General features: G+C 43.5%; 2 protein-coding genes across 5 annotated transcripts in view; one reads left to right on the top strand and one right to left on the bottom strand.

The window, feature by feature from the left end:
* Chrna3 (cholinergic receptor nicotinic alpha 3 subunit) overlaps nt 1-11,559 on the top strand; it is a 16,919-nt gene extending 5,360 nt beyond the window's left edge. The window contains exons 5-7 of one of the 2 annotated variants that reach the window (XM_029558830.1): nt 4,611-5,622; nt 9,584-9,743; nt 11,000-11,559. In XM_029558830.1, coding sequence (XP_029414690.1) covers nt 4,611-5,622; nt 9,584-9,712 — 1,141 coding nt within the window. In that variant the 3' untranslated portion in view covers nt 9,713-9,743; nt 11,000-11,559. Of the gene's footprint in view, nt 1-4,610; nt 5,623-9,583; nt 10,265-10,999 lie in introns of those variants that run through there. The other variant, XM_008823443.2, reaches the window with a different exon arrangement.
* Nucleotides 11,560-11,728: 169 nt separating this feature from the next.
* Nucleotides 11,729-19,231, bottom strand: part of Chrna5 (cholinergic receptor nicotinic alpha 5 subunit) — a 32,540-nt gene continuing 25,037 nt past the window's right edge. Inside the window, exons 5-7 of one of the 3 annotated variants that reach the window (XR_003847858.1) lie at nt 18,281-19,109; nt 13,861-15,977; nt 11,729-12,641 (exon numbers count right to left, since the gene is read on the bottom strand). Coding sequence is in view for 2 of the 3 variants with exons in the window: in XM_008823414.3 (XP_008821636.1) it covers nt 15,816-15,977; nt 18,281-19,109 (991 nt within the window). In the remaining variant the exon portion in view is untranslated. Of the gene's footprint in view, nt 15,978-18,280; nt 19,110-19,231 lie in introns of all 3 variants that reach the window. The other 2 variants (XM_008823414.3, XM_029558807.1) reach the window with 2 other exon arrangements.

The following is a 19,231-nucleotide window of genomic DNA, read 5'->3' as shown; positions in this document are numbered from 1 at the left end:
CAGGCAGATCTCTGTGAGTTCAAGGCCAGCCTGGTCTACATAGTGTGTTCAGGCCAGCTGGGGCTACGGGGAGACCCTGTTTCAAAAAAGATTAAAAAAAAAAAAAGACATTTCTTGCTGGGTGTGGTAGTGTACGCCTTTAATCCCAGCACTCGGGAAGCAGGGGCAGGCAGATCTCTGTGAGTTCCAGGCCAGCCTAGTCTACATAGTGAGTTCCAGGACAGCTGGGGCTACAGGGAGACCCTGTCTCAAAAAGACCAAAAAAGAAAAAAGAAAAAAAAAAAAAGACGTTTCTTTTAAGATGTTTGTGTGGAGTTCTCTTGCTACAAATGGCCTTCTTTGCATGTGGAGGTCAGAGGACAACTCGTGAGGGTCAGTTCTTCCCTTCTACTATGTGGGTTCAGGGATCTGGGGATCTGAATTAGGTCATCAGACTTGGCTGCAAGTATCAGTACCTGCTGAGCCATCTTGCCAAACTTTCACCATCTTTTTTCATTCTCTCACACAAATTGAAATCTAGCCGGGTGTGGTGGCGCACGCCTTTAATCCCAGCACCTGGGAGGCAGAGGCAGGTGGATCTCTGTGAGTTCGAGACTAGCATGGTCTACATAGCAAGTTCCAGGCCAGCTGGAGCTACAGGGAGACCCTGTCTCAAAAAAGATTTAAAAAAAAAAACAAAACAAAACAACAACAACAAAAACAAATTGAAATCTAGGAAGCCCTTGCTGAGGAGTCAATTCAGAATTAGGTTCTTTTGTATTGTCTTTGTTACTTTTTTTGAGACAGGGTCTCACTGTATAGCCCATGCTGGCATCAATCTCTTGATTCTACCTTATCCTCCCAAGTGCAGGAATTATAGGCATGTACCACCATACTCTGTGGTGATCCTACTCTATGAGGGATAGCTATTTCTTGGATATTTCTGAGTCTGGAACTCTTAGGGCCTGGGATTCCTTTTCTTCTCCATAGCCTGCCTCTACCCAGCAGCTAATTCCACCTGGGCCTCCAGGTCCCATGATCCTTTGACCCCATACTCTCATATGCTGAAGTTCATGGAACATCGAGGCCTTCACTGCCAGCGTGGACAGTGGGCTCATTCCACTATCCTAGGTGCCCTATTTTTCTGAAGGAATTTGGAGAGATTTCACAAACCTCCACTGTTGCAGTGTTTGTCTTACCCTTGCCCAGGGTCCGTGCCTACTTTCTCCTTGTATGTAAGTGACACCTCTGCTCTTCTTTGGAACTCACCTGCCTTTTCTCATTCTTTTTAACCAATTCACATGGTTCAGCAGGAAGCTGGCTCGGGCCCTCCTGTCTCTGCTGTCCCTACTGCCACCCATTTCTTGAGCTCCCTCTGTGTATGTGCTGGAGGAGAGCTCCATTTAGGTTTTGGGCCATTCATATGGTCAACAAATACTTTCAAGCGCCTCTCATGGCTAAAGCTGTTCTAGACTGCAGTCCCCATCTGGGTCCTCATTTTGGTGACCCCTCATTTGGGAACCGAAGATTGAATGGCCAAGGTTCTGCCCACAGTTGCTCAGTAGACCTTGAACAAATCATTCCTATTCTTTGACCCTCAGTTTCCTCTTTAATAACATGAAGCTGTTGAGCTAGAACAGCAAGCTCCCTAGAAAAGTCAGACGGTAAAATGTTTTAGTTTGAGGGTTATACAGTCTCTGTTACAGCTGTTCCACTGTCAGTCACACAATAGATACCAAATGACAGTAACTTTGTTCCAGTAAAAATTTGTGGGAATAGGGGCTGGGGAGATGGCTTAGTAATTAAGGTGTTTGCCATGCAAGTGTGAAGACTGGAATTTGGATCCCCAGAACTCATGTAAATACTAGGTGGGTGTGGCATGCCACCAGTAATTCCAACCTCAGAAGGCAGAGACCGGGATCCCCCGAGCAAGCTGACCAGGGAGACCAGTCTTATTAGTGAGCTCTGAGTTTGACTGAGAGACCTGCCTAATGAATAAGAGCAATCAAGAATGATTCCCAACATTAACCTTGGGCCTCCATACGCATGCATATAACATGGGTGCCCACACACGTAAAAAATGCACATATAGGACTGGAGAGATGGCTCAGCAGTTAAGAGCACTGACTGCTCTTGCAGAGGACCTGGGGTTCGATTCCCAGCACCCACATGGCAGCTAACAATCATCTGTAACTCCAGTTCCAGGGATCCAACGCCCTCTTCTGGGCGCGGCCTCTCCTGCCTGGTCGGGCTGGCGCGGAGCCCTGCCCTCTGGGAATGCACCTTCCGACTGAGGGAGGGCCCCAGCTAGGGCCGCGCGTGGCCCTAGTCTCAGACCTCCCCAGGAGCCAGGGAATGACTGGCACTCAGCGCGTGGCCCCACTGATGAACTTCCCTCCGCCCTCAACACCCTCTTCTGACCTCCTCGGGCATTGTACAACACAGGTGCACCTACCTACATGCAAGCAGTACAACCGTATGCATTAAATAAAAATTATTTATTTATTTATATTTATTTATATATTTATTTATTTTTATTTATTTTGTCTTTTTGAAGCAGGGTCTCCCTGTAGCCCCAGCTGTCCTGGAACTCACTATGTAGACCAGGCTGGCCTTGAACTCACAGAGATCCGCCTGCCTCTGCCTCCCAAGTGGTGGGACTACAGGCGTGCGCCACCACACCCTACAAAAATAAATATTTTTTAACGTGTTCACATGCGCGCGCGTGCACACACACACACACACACACACACACAAATGGAAAAAGAAAAAAAATGTGGGACTAGGAGCAGATAGTTTGTCAGCCCCTGAATTTGGCCCTGAGCTTTGAAGGTCTCTTACTCCCCTGACATTTGTTCATCAGGATTGCCCTAAAGAACCTTCTTCAGGAGCCTTCTGTGTCCTGGAGGTCTTCCAGCTTCTGTTCGCCTGTCACAGGGCTTCTGGGGATGCTGAGTCTAAGCAGAGTCCACCTGGAGGCTATGTGGAGCCTTGTCCCCTCCACAGCAAGGAAAGTCAGCCAGCTAGAGTAAAGTGAGCAGGCGCTCTGGCATCCAGCTGTCACATATATCAGCTGTTTTGCTCAACTGAAGTGCAGGAGGATGGGAAGGATAGAGACCAGCAGGGAGGAAGGTTGAACACCGAAACTCTACTGGCTCTCAGGGTCCTTTCCAGTAACAAAATACAAGGTTATCCCTAATGTTTAGAATTTTAACTCTCAGCTTTTCTCATGGCAGCCAAAGGGCCATGAAGGATGTGAATGCCTCTGAATGAAGCAAGCTAAGAAATTCAAGGGGACTGACTCGTGATGTCAATGAGTTGAGCATGGTGATATACACCAGCAATGCCAGGACTCAGGAGGCTGAGACAAGATCATGAGTTTGAGTATAGCCTGGACTACAGTCCCAGGCCTTTATCTAAAAAGGAAAAAACAAAGAAGAAAAAAAAAAAAGAGGGACTGGAGGGATGGCTCAGTGGTAAAGAGCACTGACTACTCTTGCAGAGGACCTGATCCAATTTCCAGCACCTACATGGCAGCTAACAACAATCCACAACTCCAGTTCCAGGCGATCCAGTGCCCTCTTGCCCTCTTCTGGACACTGCATGACATAGATGCCCTTATATACACACAGGCAGAACACTTATACAATAAAAACAAATTAATTAAAAAAAAAAAACCTTCAGGGGGAGGGACACTGTTGTGGAACAACTGGCCTTGCTCTCAGATGACTCTCCTTGGCCACTGAGATGGAATGCTGAATGCAAGCTCTGTGGGTATTGAGACCATCATCATATCTTCTGCTAAGACATCAGCTTATAAACACCAACAGGATGATTCTAAGAAAAATGTGTATCTTTTTAAAAAGAAAGTCAAGGTGCCCATAGCTAAAAGGAAGAGAGGGTAAATACAGGGAGCAAGTGGGACAGATAGGAAGGGAGGTGAAGGGACCTGTTTGCTGAGTATGAATCTGAGAGTGTGCTCAAAGGAATCAGAAAATGTGATCTTTTACTGGGGAACAGTGTTGGAAGGGGGAACAGGGCAAGTGGTAGAATTAGGAGGGAGGATTTGGAAATGACTCCCCCTCACACACACACAAGGGTCAGGTTCATGGCATGACCACCCATAGCTGGTCCATGAAAATCCTTCCAGGTCTACTATGGGATTACACACACACACACACACACACACACACACACACACACACACAAAGTGCCCAGTGAAGATTGAGTGAGGGGATGTTAACAAGGTCCAGATAGTGGATGGCAAATATTCCCAAGATTACCCAACACCAGCCTCCAGGACATCGCTAATGTTCATCTCATTTTAAATTCAGACCAGAGTGGGGAGGACCCTTTCTGGCGGGGGGTCGGGGGGTCTCTATAAACATCAAGTCTGGAACTGTGTGCTGTGGAATGAACTAGTGATATTACTGGGGGTTGATGAGCATGTGAGAGCAAATGTTACAGGACATCTGAACCTCAGGATTCAGTGAACAGAGACACTGGGTCAGTGACCTAGTATGGCTTTTTGAGCTCTCATATCCCACAGTTTTACAGATCAGTGTTGTGGGCAGCCAGGCTGGGTGGCACACAGTGATGACCATGTGTTGTGCCCCTCTGTGTCTTTGCAGTGCTGATGGGAATTTCCAGGTGGATGACAAAACCAAAGCCCTACTCAAGCATACAGGGGAAGTGACTTGGATCCCCCCAGCCATCTTTAAGAGCTCATGCAAAATTGACGTGACCTACTTCCCTTTTGACTACCAAAACTGCACCATGAAGTTTGGCTCCTGGTCCTATGACAAGGCAAAGATCGACCTGGTCCTGATTGGCTCCTCAATGAACCTCAAGGACTACTGGGAAAGTGGCGAGTGGGCCATCATCAAAGCCCCAGGCTACAAACATGACATCAAATACAACTGCTGTGAGGAGATTTACACTGACATCACGTACTCGCTGTATATTCGCCGCCTGCCCCTTTTCTACACCATCAACCTCATCATCCCCTGCCTGCTCATCTCCTTCCTCACCGTGCTGGTCTTCTACCTGCCCTCTGACTGTGGCGAGAAGGTGACACTCTGCATCTCTGTGCTTCTCTCTCTGACAGTGTTTCTCCTGGTGATCACTGAGACCATTCCATCCACCTCCCTGGTCATCCCCCTGATTGGGGAGTACCTCCTCTTCACCATGATTTTTGTCACCTTATCCATCGTCATCACGGTCTTCGTGCTCAATGTGCACTACAGAACTCCAACCACGCACACAATGCCCATGTGGGTCAAGGCTGTGTTCTTGAACCTGCTCCCCAGGGTCATGTTCATGACCAGGCCAGCCAGCAGTGAGGGAGAGTCTCAGAAGCAAAGGCCACTCTACAATGCTGAGCTCTCCAATCTGAACTGCTTCAGCCGTGCGGACTCCAAAGGCTGCAAGGAAGGCTACCCCTGCCAGGACGGGACATGTGGCTACTGCCACCACCGCAGGGTAAAAATCTCAAATTTCAGTGCCAACCTCACAAGAAGCTCTAGTTCTGAGTCTGTCGATGCTGTATTGTCCCTTTCTGCTCTGTCGCCAGAAATCAAAGAAGCCATCCAAAGTGTAAAGTATATCGCTGAAAATATGAAAGCACAGAATGTAGCCAAAGAGGTAAATAAATGTTTATTATTACATCAATCATTTAGTCATTCAACAACCATTTATGGTTTCCTTGTTGGCAAGGCATAAGATGGAGGTTAAGAAACCAGATTTGGGCTGGGCGTGGTGGCACAAGCCTTTGATCCCAGCACTCAGGAGGCAGAGGCAGGTGGATCTCTATGAGATCAAGACTAGCCTGGTCTGCATAGTGAGTTCCAGGCTGGCTAGGGCTATGGGAGACCCTGTCTAAAAAAAAAAAGAAAGAAAAAGAAAGCATATTTAGGGTCTGGAGAGACATTCATGCAGGCAAAACACTCATAAACTAAAAATTAATTTGTTAAAAAAAAAAGAAATTGGGCTCAAGTCAGCAGCCTGTGCTCAGACCAACTAGATGTCTTTTTTTTTTAATATTTATTTTTATTTTATGTGTCTGCGTGTATTGCCTGCATGTTGGTAAGTGCACCCGTGTCGTGCAGTGCCCACGGAGGTCAGAAGAGGCTGTTGGATCCCCTGGGACTGGAGTTACAGACAGTTGTTAGCTGCCATGTGGGTGCTGGGATTTAAACCCAGGTCTTCTGCAAGAACAGCCAGTGTTCTTAACTGCTGAGCCATCTCTCCAGCCCCTAGATGTCTTTCAATATACTAGTTACCTCACCTTTCTAAGCCTGTCTTCTCATCTGTAAAATAGGAGGATAAATCTTGTGAGTATATTATTCCCCAAAGTTAGCTACTGGGCTAGGGTTGTCAAGAGAACAGATTAGAAGATGAGCTGAATCTGTCCAGATAGGACTGACCAGAGCATGCAATCTTTTTATTTTCTAATCATGTGCTTTCCATTGAGGCATAATTTGAATGTAGCAAAATGCCTGCCCTTAAGTGTACAGCTCAGTGAATATTACACTGTATGTATATACCTGTGCATATACCTAGGTACATAAACACCTGTGCATACACTTCACACCTGCTGTTCATGCTTGGTCCTTCTAACTGTCTGTACCTGTTCATGGTTCTGGTCTTCTCTCTGAGGATACCATGTTTAAGTCCTTGGTCTATCTGCTCTTAAATTTCTTTTCAAATAGCTAGCCATATCTGAGAGTTTGGGGTTTATAAAGTCCCCTTTCCCAGGAGGGTCAGCCCTCCTTGGTGCGGTGTTGTGGGTGAGGATCCGAAACTGAGCTACATCATTGTTCAAGGATGCTACTTCTCTTCCAAGTGACCTTGTCCCTGAAGATGCATCTCACCACCCCCTGTCTGCCTCTGATCTCCCAGTCCCTTCTGTTGGACTGGTGCTGTGTCCTTGATATGGGAGAAGAGTGGGGAAGCCTCAGGCTCCAATCAGTGGCCCTTGTTCTCTGCCCTTCCTGACAGTCCAGCTGGCTTAGCTGATGTTACCCCCAGTGCCTGCATTTCCAGACTAGCTAGAGTCAATGTAGCAGGGGATAAAGAGCAGCAGAGCTCTCCATGAGGAGCCTCCATGTAAGGCCTTCCCTTACCTGGCCTTCACCCCCACCCTGTGCTGATACCCCCACTCCAGTACCCACCTTCCACACTTTCTCAGTCTTAGAACATAATCTCTTGCTTCTGAGCTATCTCCAGGTCTCGGCTAGGCAAGGGAGTCAACTTGGGCCAGCTCATTATTTTGCCTAATGCTCTTCTTCCTGTGATTCATTAGTTCTGAAGTTTCCAGGGAATGGCCACTATCACCATGCTTTGAAGTGTTAAGACACAAAATCCCTATCCTGGCCTTTTGCAGCACTCCTGCATCCCATCTTCCTTCACCATGCACTGCTGCTACAGGGAGAGGTTTTCAAAGGTACCGTGCAAAATGCCAGGACCTGTAAATCCTTTTGAGAGTAGCTTATTCTCTGCCCCTCTTCTTTAACCTATGCCTGGGTCCGTGGCTCATCAGTCTACTAAAACAGGTATGTGAAATATTGATTGACAATCACTGAGAGTACTGATAAAAGGGAACAATTTCTTTTTGGTCTTTTTGAGACAGGGTCTTCTTGTAGCCCCAACTGTCCTGGAACTCACTATGTTGACCAGGCTGGCCTCAAACTCACAAAGATCCGCCTGCTTCTGCCTCCCAAGTGCTGGGATTAAAGGCATGCGCCACCATGCCCGGCATACAGGGAGAGTTTTATTACAGGGAGAGTTTTATTAGAGGCCAGGTCTTGCTCCGTAATCCAGGTGGCCTTGAATTCAGTCATACTGCCTCAGCCTCCGAAGTGCTGGGATTCCAGGCCTGTGTCATTATATCCACCCTCAGCTTTATACAGGGATAAGGGCCATTTCTTACATCAATGTTGATATTGAAAGTATTATTCAATAAGGAGTCTGTGCTGAAAGAGCACCCTGAGATCGCAGTATCCCTAACCCCATTTTTCAGATGAGGACATTGAGGTGGAAAAAGAAAGAATTTACTCAGATTCTTACTAGAAAGGAGCAGAGCTAGAAGATAACCAGCTGTCTCCACTTCTGCTCTCCACTCTACAGCCTCCTACAGCCTTGGGCAGAGTTGTTTAGCCTGTAGGCAAGTAGGTAGGACTCAGTCCAAGGAATTACAGACCAGTCTTAGGAATTCAAATATCTTGTGGCAAACAGGGCATTATGATCCTAACTTTACCTGTGACTTTGTAGTCACTGTGAGGATACATTTACTCAAGCTCATGATGGTGAAAAAAAAGGCCGCATCTCCCAGCCCCATTTTGCTATGAGTAATTGAATTACAAATTACACGCTACTTCTTTATTATGTGATTACTGCTTCAGAACCATTGGCTCATGGGTTCTGTCTCAACTCAATTGTGGAGTCTTTGCTTTCCAGACTGTCTAGGAGCTTCACTGCCGTAGATTCTCCTTCCTGTTTCAAGCCCACATTGAAGCTGCATTATATGCAATTATTCTTGTGCTTCCTTCCGTCATTTACTTCACCGTCAGCCATTGTTTCTGGGGTTCAGCCTGTTTGGCTGGATATTTTATACTTTGACCTTACAATTGAAGATGGCATTTGGCCAGGTGGGCATTTTGGAAAGGAGCGGTGGGAAAGAACTGGAAGGTGGGCTTGCCTGATGTGCTTGCTTCACTTATGAACAGATGTGAAAAGGCCACTAGTATCTACAATTGAATACAAATAAGTACTTTGAAACAATGGCAAACCCAATGGTGTTGGGTTTTGGTAGCCACTCTAACAAAGGTTCCAAATCCTTCCATAGAACACACTGGCTTTAGTTACTTTATATGAAGGGATTCACTTTAGGAAAACAGGTTGTATCTGTAGTAAGAACTATCTTAAGCCAAACACGTTGGTACACACTTGTATCACAGCATTCAGGAGGCTGAAACAGGGTGATCACATTTGAGGCCAGCCTGAGCTTTAAAGACAGTAAGACCTTGCCTCAAAAGAAAAAAGGACTCTCATTTGAAACAGAACTAACATGGCATGTATTTTAAATGTTTCTCTACCACATAAAGAGAAATTTGAGATTGGTATATATACTAGTACTTTTCTCACTGCAGTGTAGGGAGAAGGGTTTATTTCCACTTATGGTTCAAGAGAAAACAGTCCATTATGGTAGAGAAGCCGTGGTCACCGGCTTGAGGCCGTTGGTCTCACTGCAGCCACAGTCAGGAAGCAGGCAGATGAATGCCAGTGCCCAGCTTGCTCATTCCTTTCTATTTCATCTAGGACCCTAGCCTATGAATGGTACCAGCACAGTTAAGGTGGGTCTCCCCACTTAATCTAGATAACCCCTCATAGGCATGTCCAAAGGCATGTCTCCTGGGTTATTCTAGATCCTGTCAAGTTGACAATAGGAACCATTACAGATTTCCTCAGACCATATCAATTAAACAAAAAAAGATTTCATGCATCAGAGAGATAAAATGACTTCTACTATGAAAACATTATTCAGCATTGAAAGTATATTCATTTCGCCTTTTCCTTCATGCTGTTCTTTCATTTCTTTTTTCAGATTCAAGATGACTGGAAGTATGTCGCCATGGTGATTGACCGAATCTTTCTGTGGGTTTTCATCCTGGTGTGCATTTTAGGGACAGCAGGGTTGTTTCTGCAGCCCTTGATGACCAGAGATGACACCTAAGTTCTGGACTGTATTTGCTTGAGGCTCACTGGTATGTTGAGGCAGATGAGTTTTTTTTAAATCTTTCATTTATTTTTATTTCATGTATATAAGAGCACCATGTGTGTGCAATGCCCACAGAGTCCACAAGAGAGTGTTGGATCCCGTGGAACTGAAGATGGTTGTTAGCTGCCCTGTGGGTACTGGGAACCAAACCTGGGTCCTCTGCAAGAGCATCCAATGCTCTTAACCACTGAGCCATCTCTCCAGCCCGATAGCAGTTTCTTAATAGTACCTCACTTTATCTATTTACCAGCTTTGGTTTTGGTATTTCAAGTTTTACTTATTTTCTAATCATCTTGATTTTGGGCAAAAAAAAAAGTGGAAGAAAAATGTCTAGTATTATAGATAAATGAAGATTTCACTAGCCTGGCTGATACAGAACATGCCACAAGGTTCCTTTTATTGTGATTGAAACCTAACTGGATAGAAAAACTTCTTATAAGCCAGGTGTGGCAGCACATGCCTTTAGACCCAGCACTTGGGAGGCAAAGCAGGCAGGATCTCTGTGAGTTCAAGGCCAGCTAGGGCTACAGGGAAGCTCTGTCTCAAAAAGACCAAAAAACAAACAACAAAAAAACTTCCTGTCAGCCGGGTGTGGTGGCGCACACCTTTAATCCCAGCACTTGGGAGGCAGAGGCAGGCGGATCTTTGTGAGTTCAAGGCCAGCCTGGTCTACATAGTGAGTTCCAGGACAGCTGGGGCTACAGGTAGACCCTGCCCCAAGAAAAAAAAAAAAAAAAAAAAAAAACCTTCCTGTCATAAATATTAAAGCCATTAGCTTGACATCACTATAGATTTCCCATTTTTGTTTAGCCCATGATTTCCTTGAAGTTTCAAACTATTTCAGCAGTACCATTGCTGCTACCATTTCCTGTTCCTTACCGCCTTCCTTTTTTTCCCCCTTACTATCTTTCAGAAGTCCAAGGGCCATGTCTCCATTTTAATTTTGTTTTGGTTTTTGTTTTGTTTTGGAGACAGGGTCTCCCTGTAGCCTCAGCCAGCCTGGAACTATGTAGACCAGGCTGACCCTTACTTACTCAGAGATCCACCTGCCTCTGTTGACGTTAAAGGTGTGTACCACCAGCCCCAGCTCCATTTCAGTATTTACCTTGCTTAATTCCATGTTGTCATACCCTGAGAAATTACACCAGGTCACATTCATTGCTACTGAACTGTTAGTCTATTCAAGCTGCTAATAAAAATTTCATAAACTGGATAGCTTGTACACAAATTTATCCCTCACAGTTTAGGAGCCTGGGAAGTCCAAGATCAAGTTGCCAGCAGGAGTTGGCGTTTGGGGAGGACTCTTCATAAGGACAACTTCCAGTGTGTCTTCACCCGGCTGAAAGGTCTGCACTCTCTGGAGTCTTTCATTAGGGCACTAATTCCCTCATGATCTACTCACCTCCCAAAGGACCCCCATTAACACTATTGCATACTAAGTTTCACCATATGAATTGTCAGGAGCCACATTCAGACCACAGGATGAACCTTCAGAACAGAGCTTCTCCACCTCAGCACTAGCAATGTTTTGGGCTCCGTAGTTATGCTGGGGATGGGAGACATAGAACCCTTAACAGCTCTATAGGCTCTGTCCACGAAATGCCAATGACAAGCCCCCCTCCTTCAGCTGGGAACATGGCAGGACATTATCAGATATTGTCTCAGGGGTAAAACTGGTTCTGGTTGAGAAACATTGCTTTAAACAAATTGAATTCCCCGTATTAAACTTCTGAACAACCGATAGAACGATTCTGAGATTTGAATTTTCTCACTAGTTGTAGCTTTTCTCTACAAAAATAAAAACTGACGCTTGCAACTCACTATGGCTCTAGTTCAGTAAGTCAAAAGGAAGAGTTCTATGAAATTTGTTGATCTATAAATATCTTAATAATGATATAAAAGATGAGGAATATATACAAACTAAAATAGCTAAAAATCAATTTACATTAAACCAAATTTTATTAGTGGTCCCCCATTATAACAAAATGCCTGAGACAATCAACTTATAGAGGAAATGCTTATTTGGGCTCATGATTTTGAGGCTTCAATCCACAGCCACTCACTTAGCCTGTCACTTTTGGTTTGTGGCCAGCTAGTACATCATGGTAGGAGCGCAGGTCGAACAGTCCACCTCATGGTAGCCTAGAAACAAAGAGAATGAGGAAAAGGCTGGGCTCCCAGTACTCCCATGAAGGACACATTTCCAGAGTCCAAACTTTCTTCCAGCAAAAGGTTCCACCACCTCCCAGTAGCACCACAGACGGGTGACCTTTAACATCCTGGCCTTCTGCACTTATTCAAAGTGTAGCATTCTGCCCGTGGTGCCCAAACCCTTCATCCATTTCATAATTTAGTCATTTTCTAAGAGTCCCCAAAGTCTTAATCATTCCAGAATTGCTCAATAGTCCAAGAAAAAAGTATTAAGACTCAAGGCAAACTCAGCTCAGTCCCTGTTTAAAAAAAAAAAAAAGGGTGGGGGGTTTTATACATCCAAGATACAATGGCACAAAGTAAACATTCCTGTTCCACAAAAGAGGCTGTAGAAAGGATCAGACCAAGTAAGAAAACCAAGCAGGTCTCCACTTCTGGCATCCAGAGCTCACAGAGGCCATGTGTGAAATCCCAAAGCCTCGGCAGTCCTGCCCCCATTGTCTCCACACTCTTGGCTCTGCTCATTGCACAGCTTCCCTTGGCGGGTTCTCAACATTCCTGTCACTTCTCACTTGCTTGGGGTCTCCACTGCAGGCTTGACTTGACTCTCCCTTCATACATTGCCTTCTTGAGAGCTGCTTACAGGGACTCTGCCGCACAGTGCTCAGGATCCCAGGCTGTCTTGAAATCGTAGTGAAAGTCTCTCATTCCATAACTCTTGCATTTTCTAGACCTGAAAAACCAGCATTATATGGATGATGCCAGCAACTGCCACCAGCACAAGCTATACCCCAACTGAACAACTGTAGGAACCTCTGAGTATCTGAACATGAGGAAGAAATCTCAGGAAAGTTTCCTAGGTGGCCTGTGTATGCAGGCTGTCCTGGGGCTCACTAAGGAGTCTCCTTTGAGCCTGTAATAGGTGGGTCTTAAAAATTCTTGAGATGTCTTCAAGGCATTTTATTGTCCCAGTGTAAAATTCTTGGCTTTTTAAATGGGGTTAACTGCTTTGGCAAATGTACTCTCCAAGGCAGCACCTTTAAATATACCCAAACTACAAGTTTCTTCTATCTTTCTACTTTGCTCTTTGCTCTAAATTTTCACTGTAAACTTGGCCAAAGCAGCCAGCAATATCCATGTGACAGCCAGATGCTGAGTTGCCTTGCATTTTCCGCTGGCTGATAAATTGGTCATCACCCATGAGCTTAGAAGTCCACAAAATCTCCAGGCATGGACAAAGGGACCCCAAATTCTTTTTGTGGGTAGTTCCTAAGTCTAATTCCCAATGGACTCCTTATTTCCGTCTGGAGCCTCCTGGGCATAACCTTTATTATCCACATTTATTAGCATTCTGATCTGCATCCTTACAGAATCACCTGTTAATCCCGTTAACCTAGGCCTTCTTTAGCCTGTTTGTTCAAACTTTTCTAAATTTCCTCCATAAGCCAATTTCAAAGGCTTCTGAGCCATAGTATTAGTTATAGTCACAAGTACCCTGCTGTTCAGTTGTCTCCTCTGGAGGGAGGAGAGAAGCTCACCAAGTTCATGAAACTCACAAGATACTAGGCTCACCAGGCCCCTACCTGAGGTTGTAAAGGCAGTGAAAAAATTGCTGGGGAAGAGGAAGCTATTCAGTGGTGGTGTTGTCTGCAAACTGCACAGGGGATGACGGTGATGCAACTTTCCTAAGTTGCGGCCCATGCTGAAGTAGACTTTCAGTCAGCTGCCCATCATCTAGCCTCCTGTAAGCAGCCCCAATAAACTTACCGGTTCACCAAGCTGGACTTGTACAGAATTACTTCCTTGCTCTACTACCCTTTTTATTTAAGGTAGACTAGATAAAATAGATAATAATAGATAATAGATGAAGACTCCCCAGGAAAAGTCACACAACAGATTCCACCTTGTGGTATTGACATTCTATATTAGCTTTGTGACACTATGAGAAATACCTGAGATAATGAACTTAATCAAAAGAAAGGTTTGTTGTAGTTGATGGTTTCAGAAGCTTCAGTCCACGGTTGCTTGGCCCACTGCTTTTGGGCTTGCAGCAAGACAGTATATCATGACAAGGAACACATACTAGAGCAAAGCTGTTTACTCATGGTGGCTAGGAAACAAAGACACATGCTGGAGTCTCAGTATCCTCCTCAAAGGCACACCCTTAAGGACCTAAATTCCTTCTACTAGATCCTAATAGTTCCACCACTTCCTCAAAGCACCATGGGCTGATGACCAAGCTTTCCACAGATGAGCCTGTGAGGGACACTTATCTGAACTACACTAGGCTTTCACTCACTAAATGGCATTAAACACAACTAAATGCAAGGGTCCATCTTGTCTTCCAAAAAGTATTGAACTTAAGTAACTATAAATAAATGAGGCGTTTGCTATCTCAACAGCTGAGTTCTAAATCAAATGCAAGGTTCCTGATCATAGGTGAATCAGGACATTTTGAGAAGTTTAGCTGTTTTACTTATGACACATTATACTGTACTGACTGATGTCATGCCTGTTAATAGGCTAAAACTAAATTATATCCCAAGCACCTGATAGTTCTAATTGTTGGGGTAAAAGAGATCATTGAAATATAAGATGCAATGGTGTGCTTATATCAACTTAGAATATCACTTTTCATTTGGTTGCCTGGGTTTTAAGAACAGGGTCTCATGCTGTAACCCAGACTGGTTTATAACTCATAGCAATCCTCCTGCCTCGGCCTCCTGAGCATAGAGATGACAGGTGTGAGCTACCATATCCAGCTTGGAAGATGGTTTTCTCAGAGTGATCTAGACAGAGACATGCCGTACCATTTTGAGATGAGATTTCTGGGACTGCAGTATACTGCTCTGAGGTCAGGGATACAATGAGGAACGTGGAAAAGGGAACTGAGGGGGGGACTGAGGTCAATATGAAGGATATGCCACTCCATGTCCATGAGAGTTGCCTGTTGTATGTTTACAATAGAAGGTAAGTTATAAAAGGAGTTACTCCATTAAAGACTCTTTATCTTTCCTCTCTCTCTCTCGGTCTTTTTGAGACAGGATCTCCCTGCAGCCCCAGCTGGCCTGAAACTTGCTATGTAGATCTCAGGCTACATAGCAAGTTCCAGGCTACTCAAGGCTACATAGTGAGACCCTGACTCAAACAAAACAAAGAGAAAAATCTAAAAAATAAAGTGGCCTTAAAGAGGTTCCTAGTCCCAATTTTTCCATCTATTAAAAATGCTGGTAAGCCGGGTGTGGTGGCTTAAGTGAGTTCCAGGCCAGCTGGGGCTACAGGGAGACCCTGTCTCAAAAAGACCAAAAAAATTGTTGGTAAATAACATCATATTAAGTCATTATTGAACTGAGTAACTGGCTACTTCACATAGAAATATAATGCACTCCATATCAGTGAGTACAGAACAGAAAAATTTTAAAGTATATACATTAGCTGGGCATACTGGAGCATACCTGTAATCCCAGCTGCCCAGGAGGCTAAGACAGAAGGCTAATCGAGCCCAGGAGTGTGGGGCCAACCTGGGCAACTTAATGAGACTCAGTCTGAAAAATCAGACACACAAATTTATATACTAAATTCTGAAAAAGTTTTAAAATCAGTCTTCAAATATGACTGGATTTTCCAGTGCTCAAAAGATGAATTTCATTATTGGCTGCAAGTTAGTATCATTTGCCAAGACATAAACACTCGGTTTCCACTAGTACAGTTTGAACAATGTTTTGCCACTATTTGTGGTTATTACTTCAGGCATGTTCTAATGGACAATATTAAGCCAGTGTCAGCAGCTATTAATCTCTTACAGATTATAAGAAATTATAAATAATTTCATATTTTCATAATTGTGTAGGTGTCATAAGAGATGTATGATTGCTAACTATATTCATAATATATCTCTTGGGAAGCTTCACTTAATTGTGTTTCCAGTGTGAACTGGCACTATGATTTTGGCCCATTTATAAATTACAGGAACAAAAAGCCCCAGAGTTCCAATAATTGAAACCAGAAGAAAAGTCCACAGAAACATCCGATCAAGAACTTGGGCTATGAATTTCCAATCTTCAACAACCTGTTACAAAAAAACACACACATTAAGTACATAAATTAAAACTGCATACATATCTTAATATACAAATTGCATTAGCAAATAATCATTTGTTGTCTCCAAACTGTAAGTGACCCTGTGCTCAGAGTTTCAAGACCACTATAGACTACTTGTTAGCTATAACAAATCTAGACTTCTCAACCTTTAAAGTACATACAAAATGTGTTCCTTTACACGTCAGCTTGTAGTATATTACAAATGGCTTAATAGACTAAGACATGTTACTTATGTTATAAACTAAAAGCACTGTTTTCTTCCTACATAGTTATTTCTATCATTTATTCTTGCCCAGTAAGTAATGTTTACATCTTTTATTTTATTTTTCATCTTTTTGAGACAGGGCCTGCCTGTAGCCTCAGCTGGCCTGGACCTTGCTATATAGACCAGGCTGGCCTTGAATTCAGAGATCCACCTGCCTCTGCCTTCCAAGTGCTGGGATTAAAAGCATGCACAACCATGCCCAGCTTTTCTTTTAATTTTTAAAAACTTATGTGTATGAGTGTTTGGTTGCATGTATGTAAGTGTACCACCTTTGTGCAGTGCTCATAGAGGCCAGAAGAGGGTGTCAGATCTTCTGGAACTAGAGTTGTGTATGGATGACTGTTAGCATCATGTGGGTGCTGGGAACTAAACCTGGGTCCTCTGTAAGAGCAGCAAGTGCTCTTAACTGCTGAACCATCTCGACAACTCCTACCTCTTTTAATTTTTTCAGAGCTGTTGAGAGTTAATTTTATGCCAAATTAAAAAGTCGGTTCACAATAATCTGTATTAGAAAGCTGTTATTCTTCTTTTCCTTTTCAATTACTTTATTTACTTTTGGATTTCCTGGGGACCTTTTAACCTGAACTCATGAGGCTGGAACCTGGCTTCACAGGTGTGAGTAACCTCAAGGGAAGGGCTGCTGAGCCCAGCATCTGAGCACTCAGGGGCGCTCTTCCTACAAGGTCATTTCCTTTCCATGGACTTCCTATTCCTGAGTCTCTATGAAGCATAAGATCTTTATGGGCCAGGCCCCACTCTAAGGAATAACTTACAATTTAGGGAACTATACACATTCTATTGCTACTCAGCAACTAGGTAAATGAAAATAAAACTCATTTCCTGGTTCTTTTGACAATGCTTTGTAGACATTTATTAAATTCCATCTAAGTCTAAATCATTACAAGTACTCATACTTTTCAAGACTCCACTGATAGCTTGAGACCTTATAAGCTAACTTATTTATACCACCACCAAATACTACAATCAACAAGCCTTTGTTTAGAAGTAAGCTGGGCACAGTGGCATGAGACTGCAGTCCCAGCTACGTGGGAGACTGAAGCCAGAAGATCACTTGAACTCAGACATTCAAGGCTATCACGGACAACACAGCAAGATCACCTTTCAAATCAACAACAACAAAAAATTGATCAGAATTTGTCAGCTGGATGTGGTGGTAGTTGTTGTAATCCTAGTACAATGGAAATAGAGAAAAACAGTGGCAATTGAAATTCTGTATTTTGGGGGAAAAAAAGTTCATCAAAACCAATTAGTTAAATACATATCCAATTTTTGCATTTCAAATATTAATTAACCTTAATGGGTCAATGAAACTTATTTTTCCATAAGGCTTTAAACGAAATTTTGTTTTAAGCAAGTTAGGTACTATTACTATTTCCTATGAAAACTCTGAGATTAAACACAGCACATAGAACACCTCATTCCTTGTACTTATTCTTACGGTTATTTATTTAGTTTTGTTTTTTAGAAGACACAGGCTGACCTTGAACTTGCTAAGCAGGCATGTGCTACCATGCTTGCTACCTTACTCCTTTCCATTTTAATAGTATTCTCTTGTAAATGAGTCACAAAGAGATTTTATTTAGAAAAGTCTCTTGGCTGCGCTTATAAAACCCACAGTAGGCTCATTCTTATTAAAACTTGATAAAATTATAATGCCTGAATTCAGAATTCAAACAAAAAGTTACCGAAGATAAATTTAAAGTAAGTCATTCTGAAGTGAAAAACCAGGAGATTACTTCAAATACATACTACTAAAGTTTCTTTAGAGTCATCCAAGATGTGGCTGGGGGAAATGGAAGGGTAAGATTTGTACAATGCAGAGGTTTTATGGAAACAAATTTTAGTAAAGCTCTTTCCTAGAAAAATATGTCAGCATTTCTGGCCCTCAGTCTGTGCTCCTTAAGGATCACACTGAATAACTGACTATGGTCATTTCTTATCTTACAATGGAAGTGGATCTGCATCTGTAAATACTTGCCACAGACCTCTCGGACATCATTCTCCTTCATGACATGTCTTGTGATGTAGCGAATACAACTGAGTGCAGCTTCCAGCGTGTTTCTAGATTTTGGTCCACTACCACTCTCTGTTTCCTCTCTCTGTGTGAAGTACCTGTCTACATGACTTCTCATGCACAGCAGTTTGGGAAGCTTGTGAAGAAATATCTTTCGGACCCAGGGTGCCATAGCATTGTGTGTTGAGGAGGAGCGATGGTGGATGTTGATGGCAAAGACAGTCACCATAATGGAGAGTGTCACAAAAATCATGGTAAACACCAAGTACTCTCCAATCAGAGGTATCACTTTGGAAGACGAGGGTATGATTTCTTCAATAACCAGAAGGAACACAGTTAGAGAGACAAGTACTGAAGTGCACAGACTGATCTTCTCACCTTCATTTGAGGGGAGATAGAAGACAACCACAGTTAGAAATGAGAGCCCAATGCAGGGTATAATAAGGAACAAGGTATAAAAGAGAGGCAGCCGCTTAATCACAAAAGAGTATGTGATGTAAGGGTACCAGCAGCAGCTGTCAGTCCTGTTTCCTTTGTTTCCCATTGCACTCACAATTTCCCATTCTCCATTGTCAAAAAAATCTGTCCTATCTACATCTTGGTCCTCTAGAATTATATCAACCTGGGATCCATCATATGTCCAAGAGCCGAATTTCATGGAACAGTTTTGGAGATCAAATGGGAAAAATGTGACATCTATAGTACAGGAACTTTTGTAGTTTGCTGGTTGTGTCCAGGTGACAGTGCCATTATACCTGACGACTGTTTTCGTACTGGCCCCTTCAAAACGTCCATCTGCACTAAAATAAACACACAACAACAGTGCAGAAATTAAAACCCAAGCACACACCTTTCAAGACTAATATAAAAGGAATCTATAACTAATAGTATGAAACAACCTTTAAAATTACTACCCATCCAA

Source organism: Nannospalax galili, unplaced genomic scaffold, assembly GCF_000622305.1.
Source record: "Nannospalax galili isolate Female #2095 unplaced genomic scaffold, S.galili_v1.0 scaffold28, whole genome shotgun sequence".
Classification (NCBI taxonomy): domain Eukaryota; kingdom Metazoa; phylum Chordata; class Mammalia; order Rodentia; family Spalacidae; genus Nannospalax; species Nannospalax galili.
Note: the sequence above shows the minus strand (reverse complement) of the source record. Positions and strands in the feature narration are given on the sequence as shown.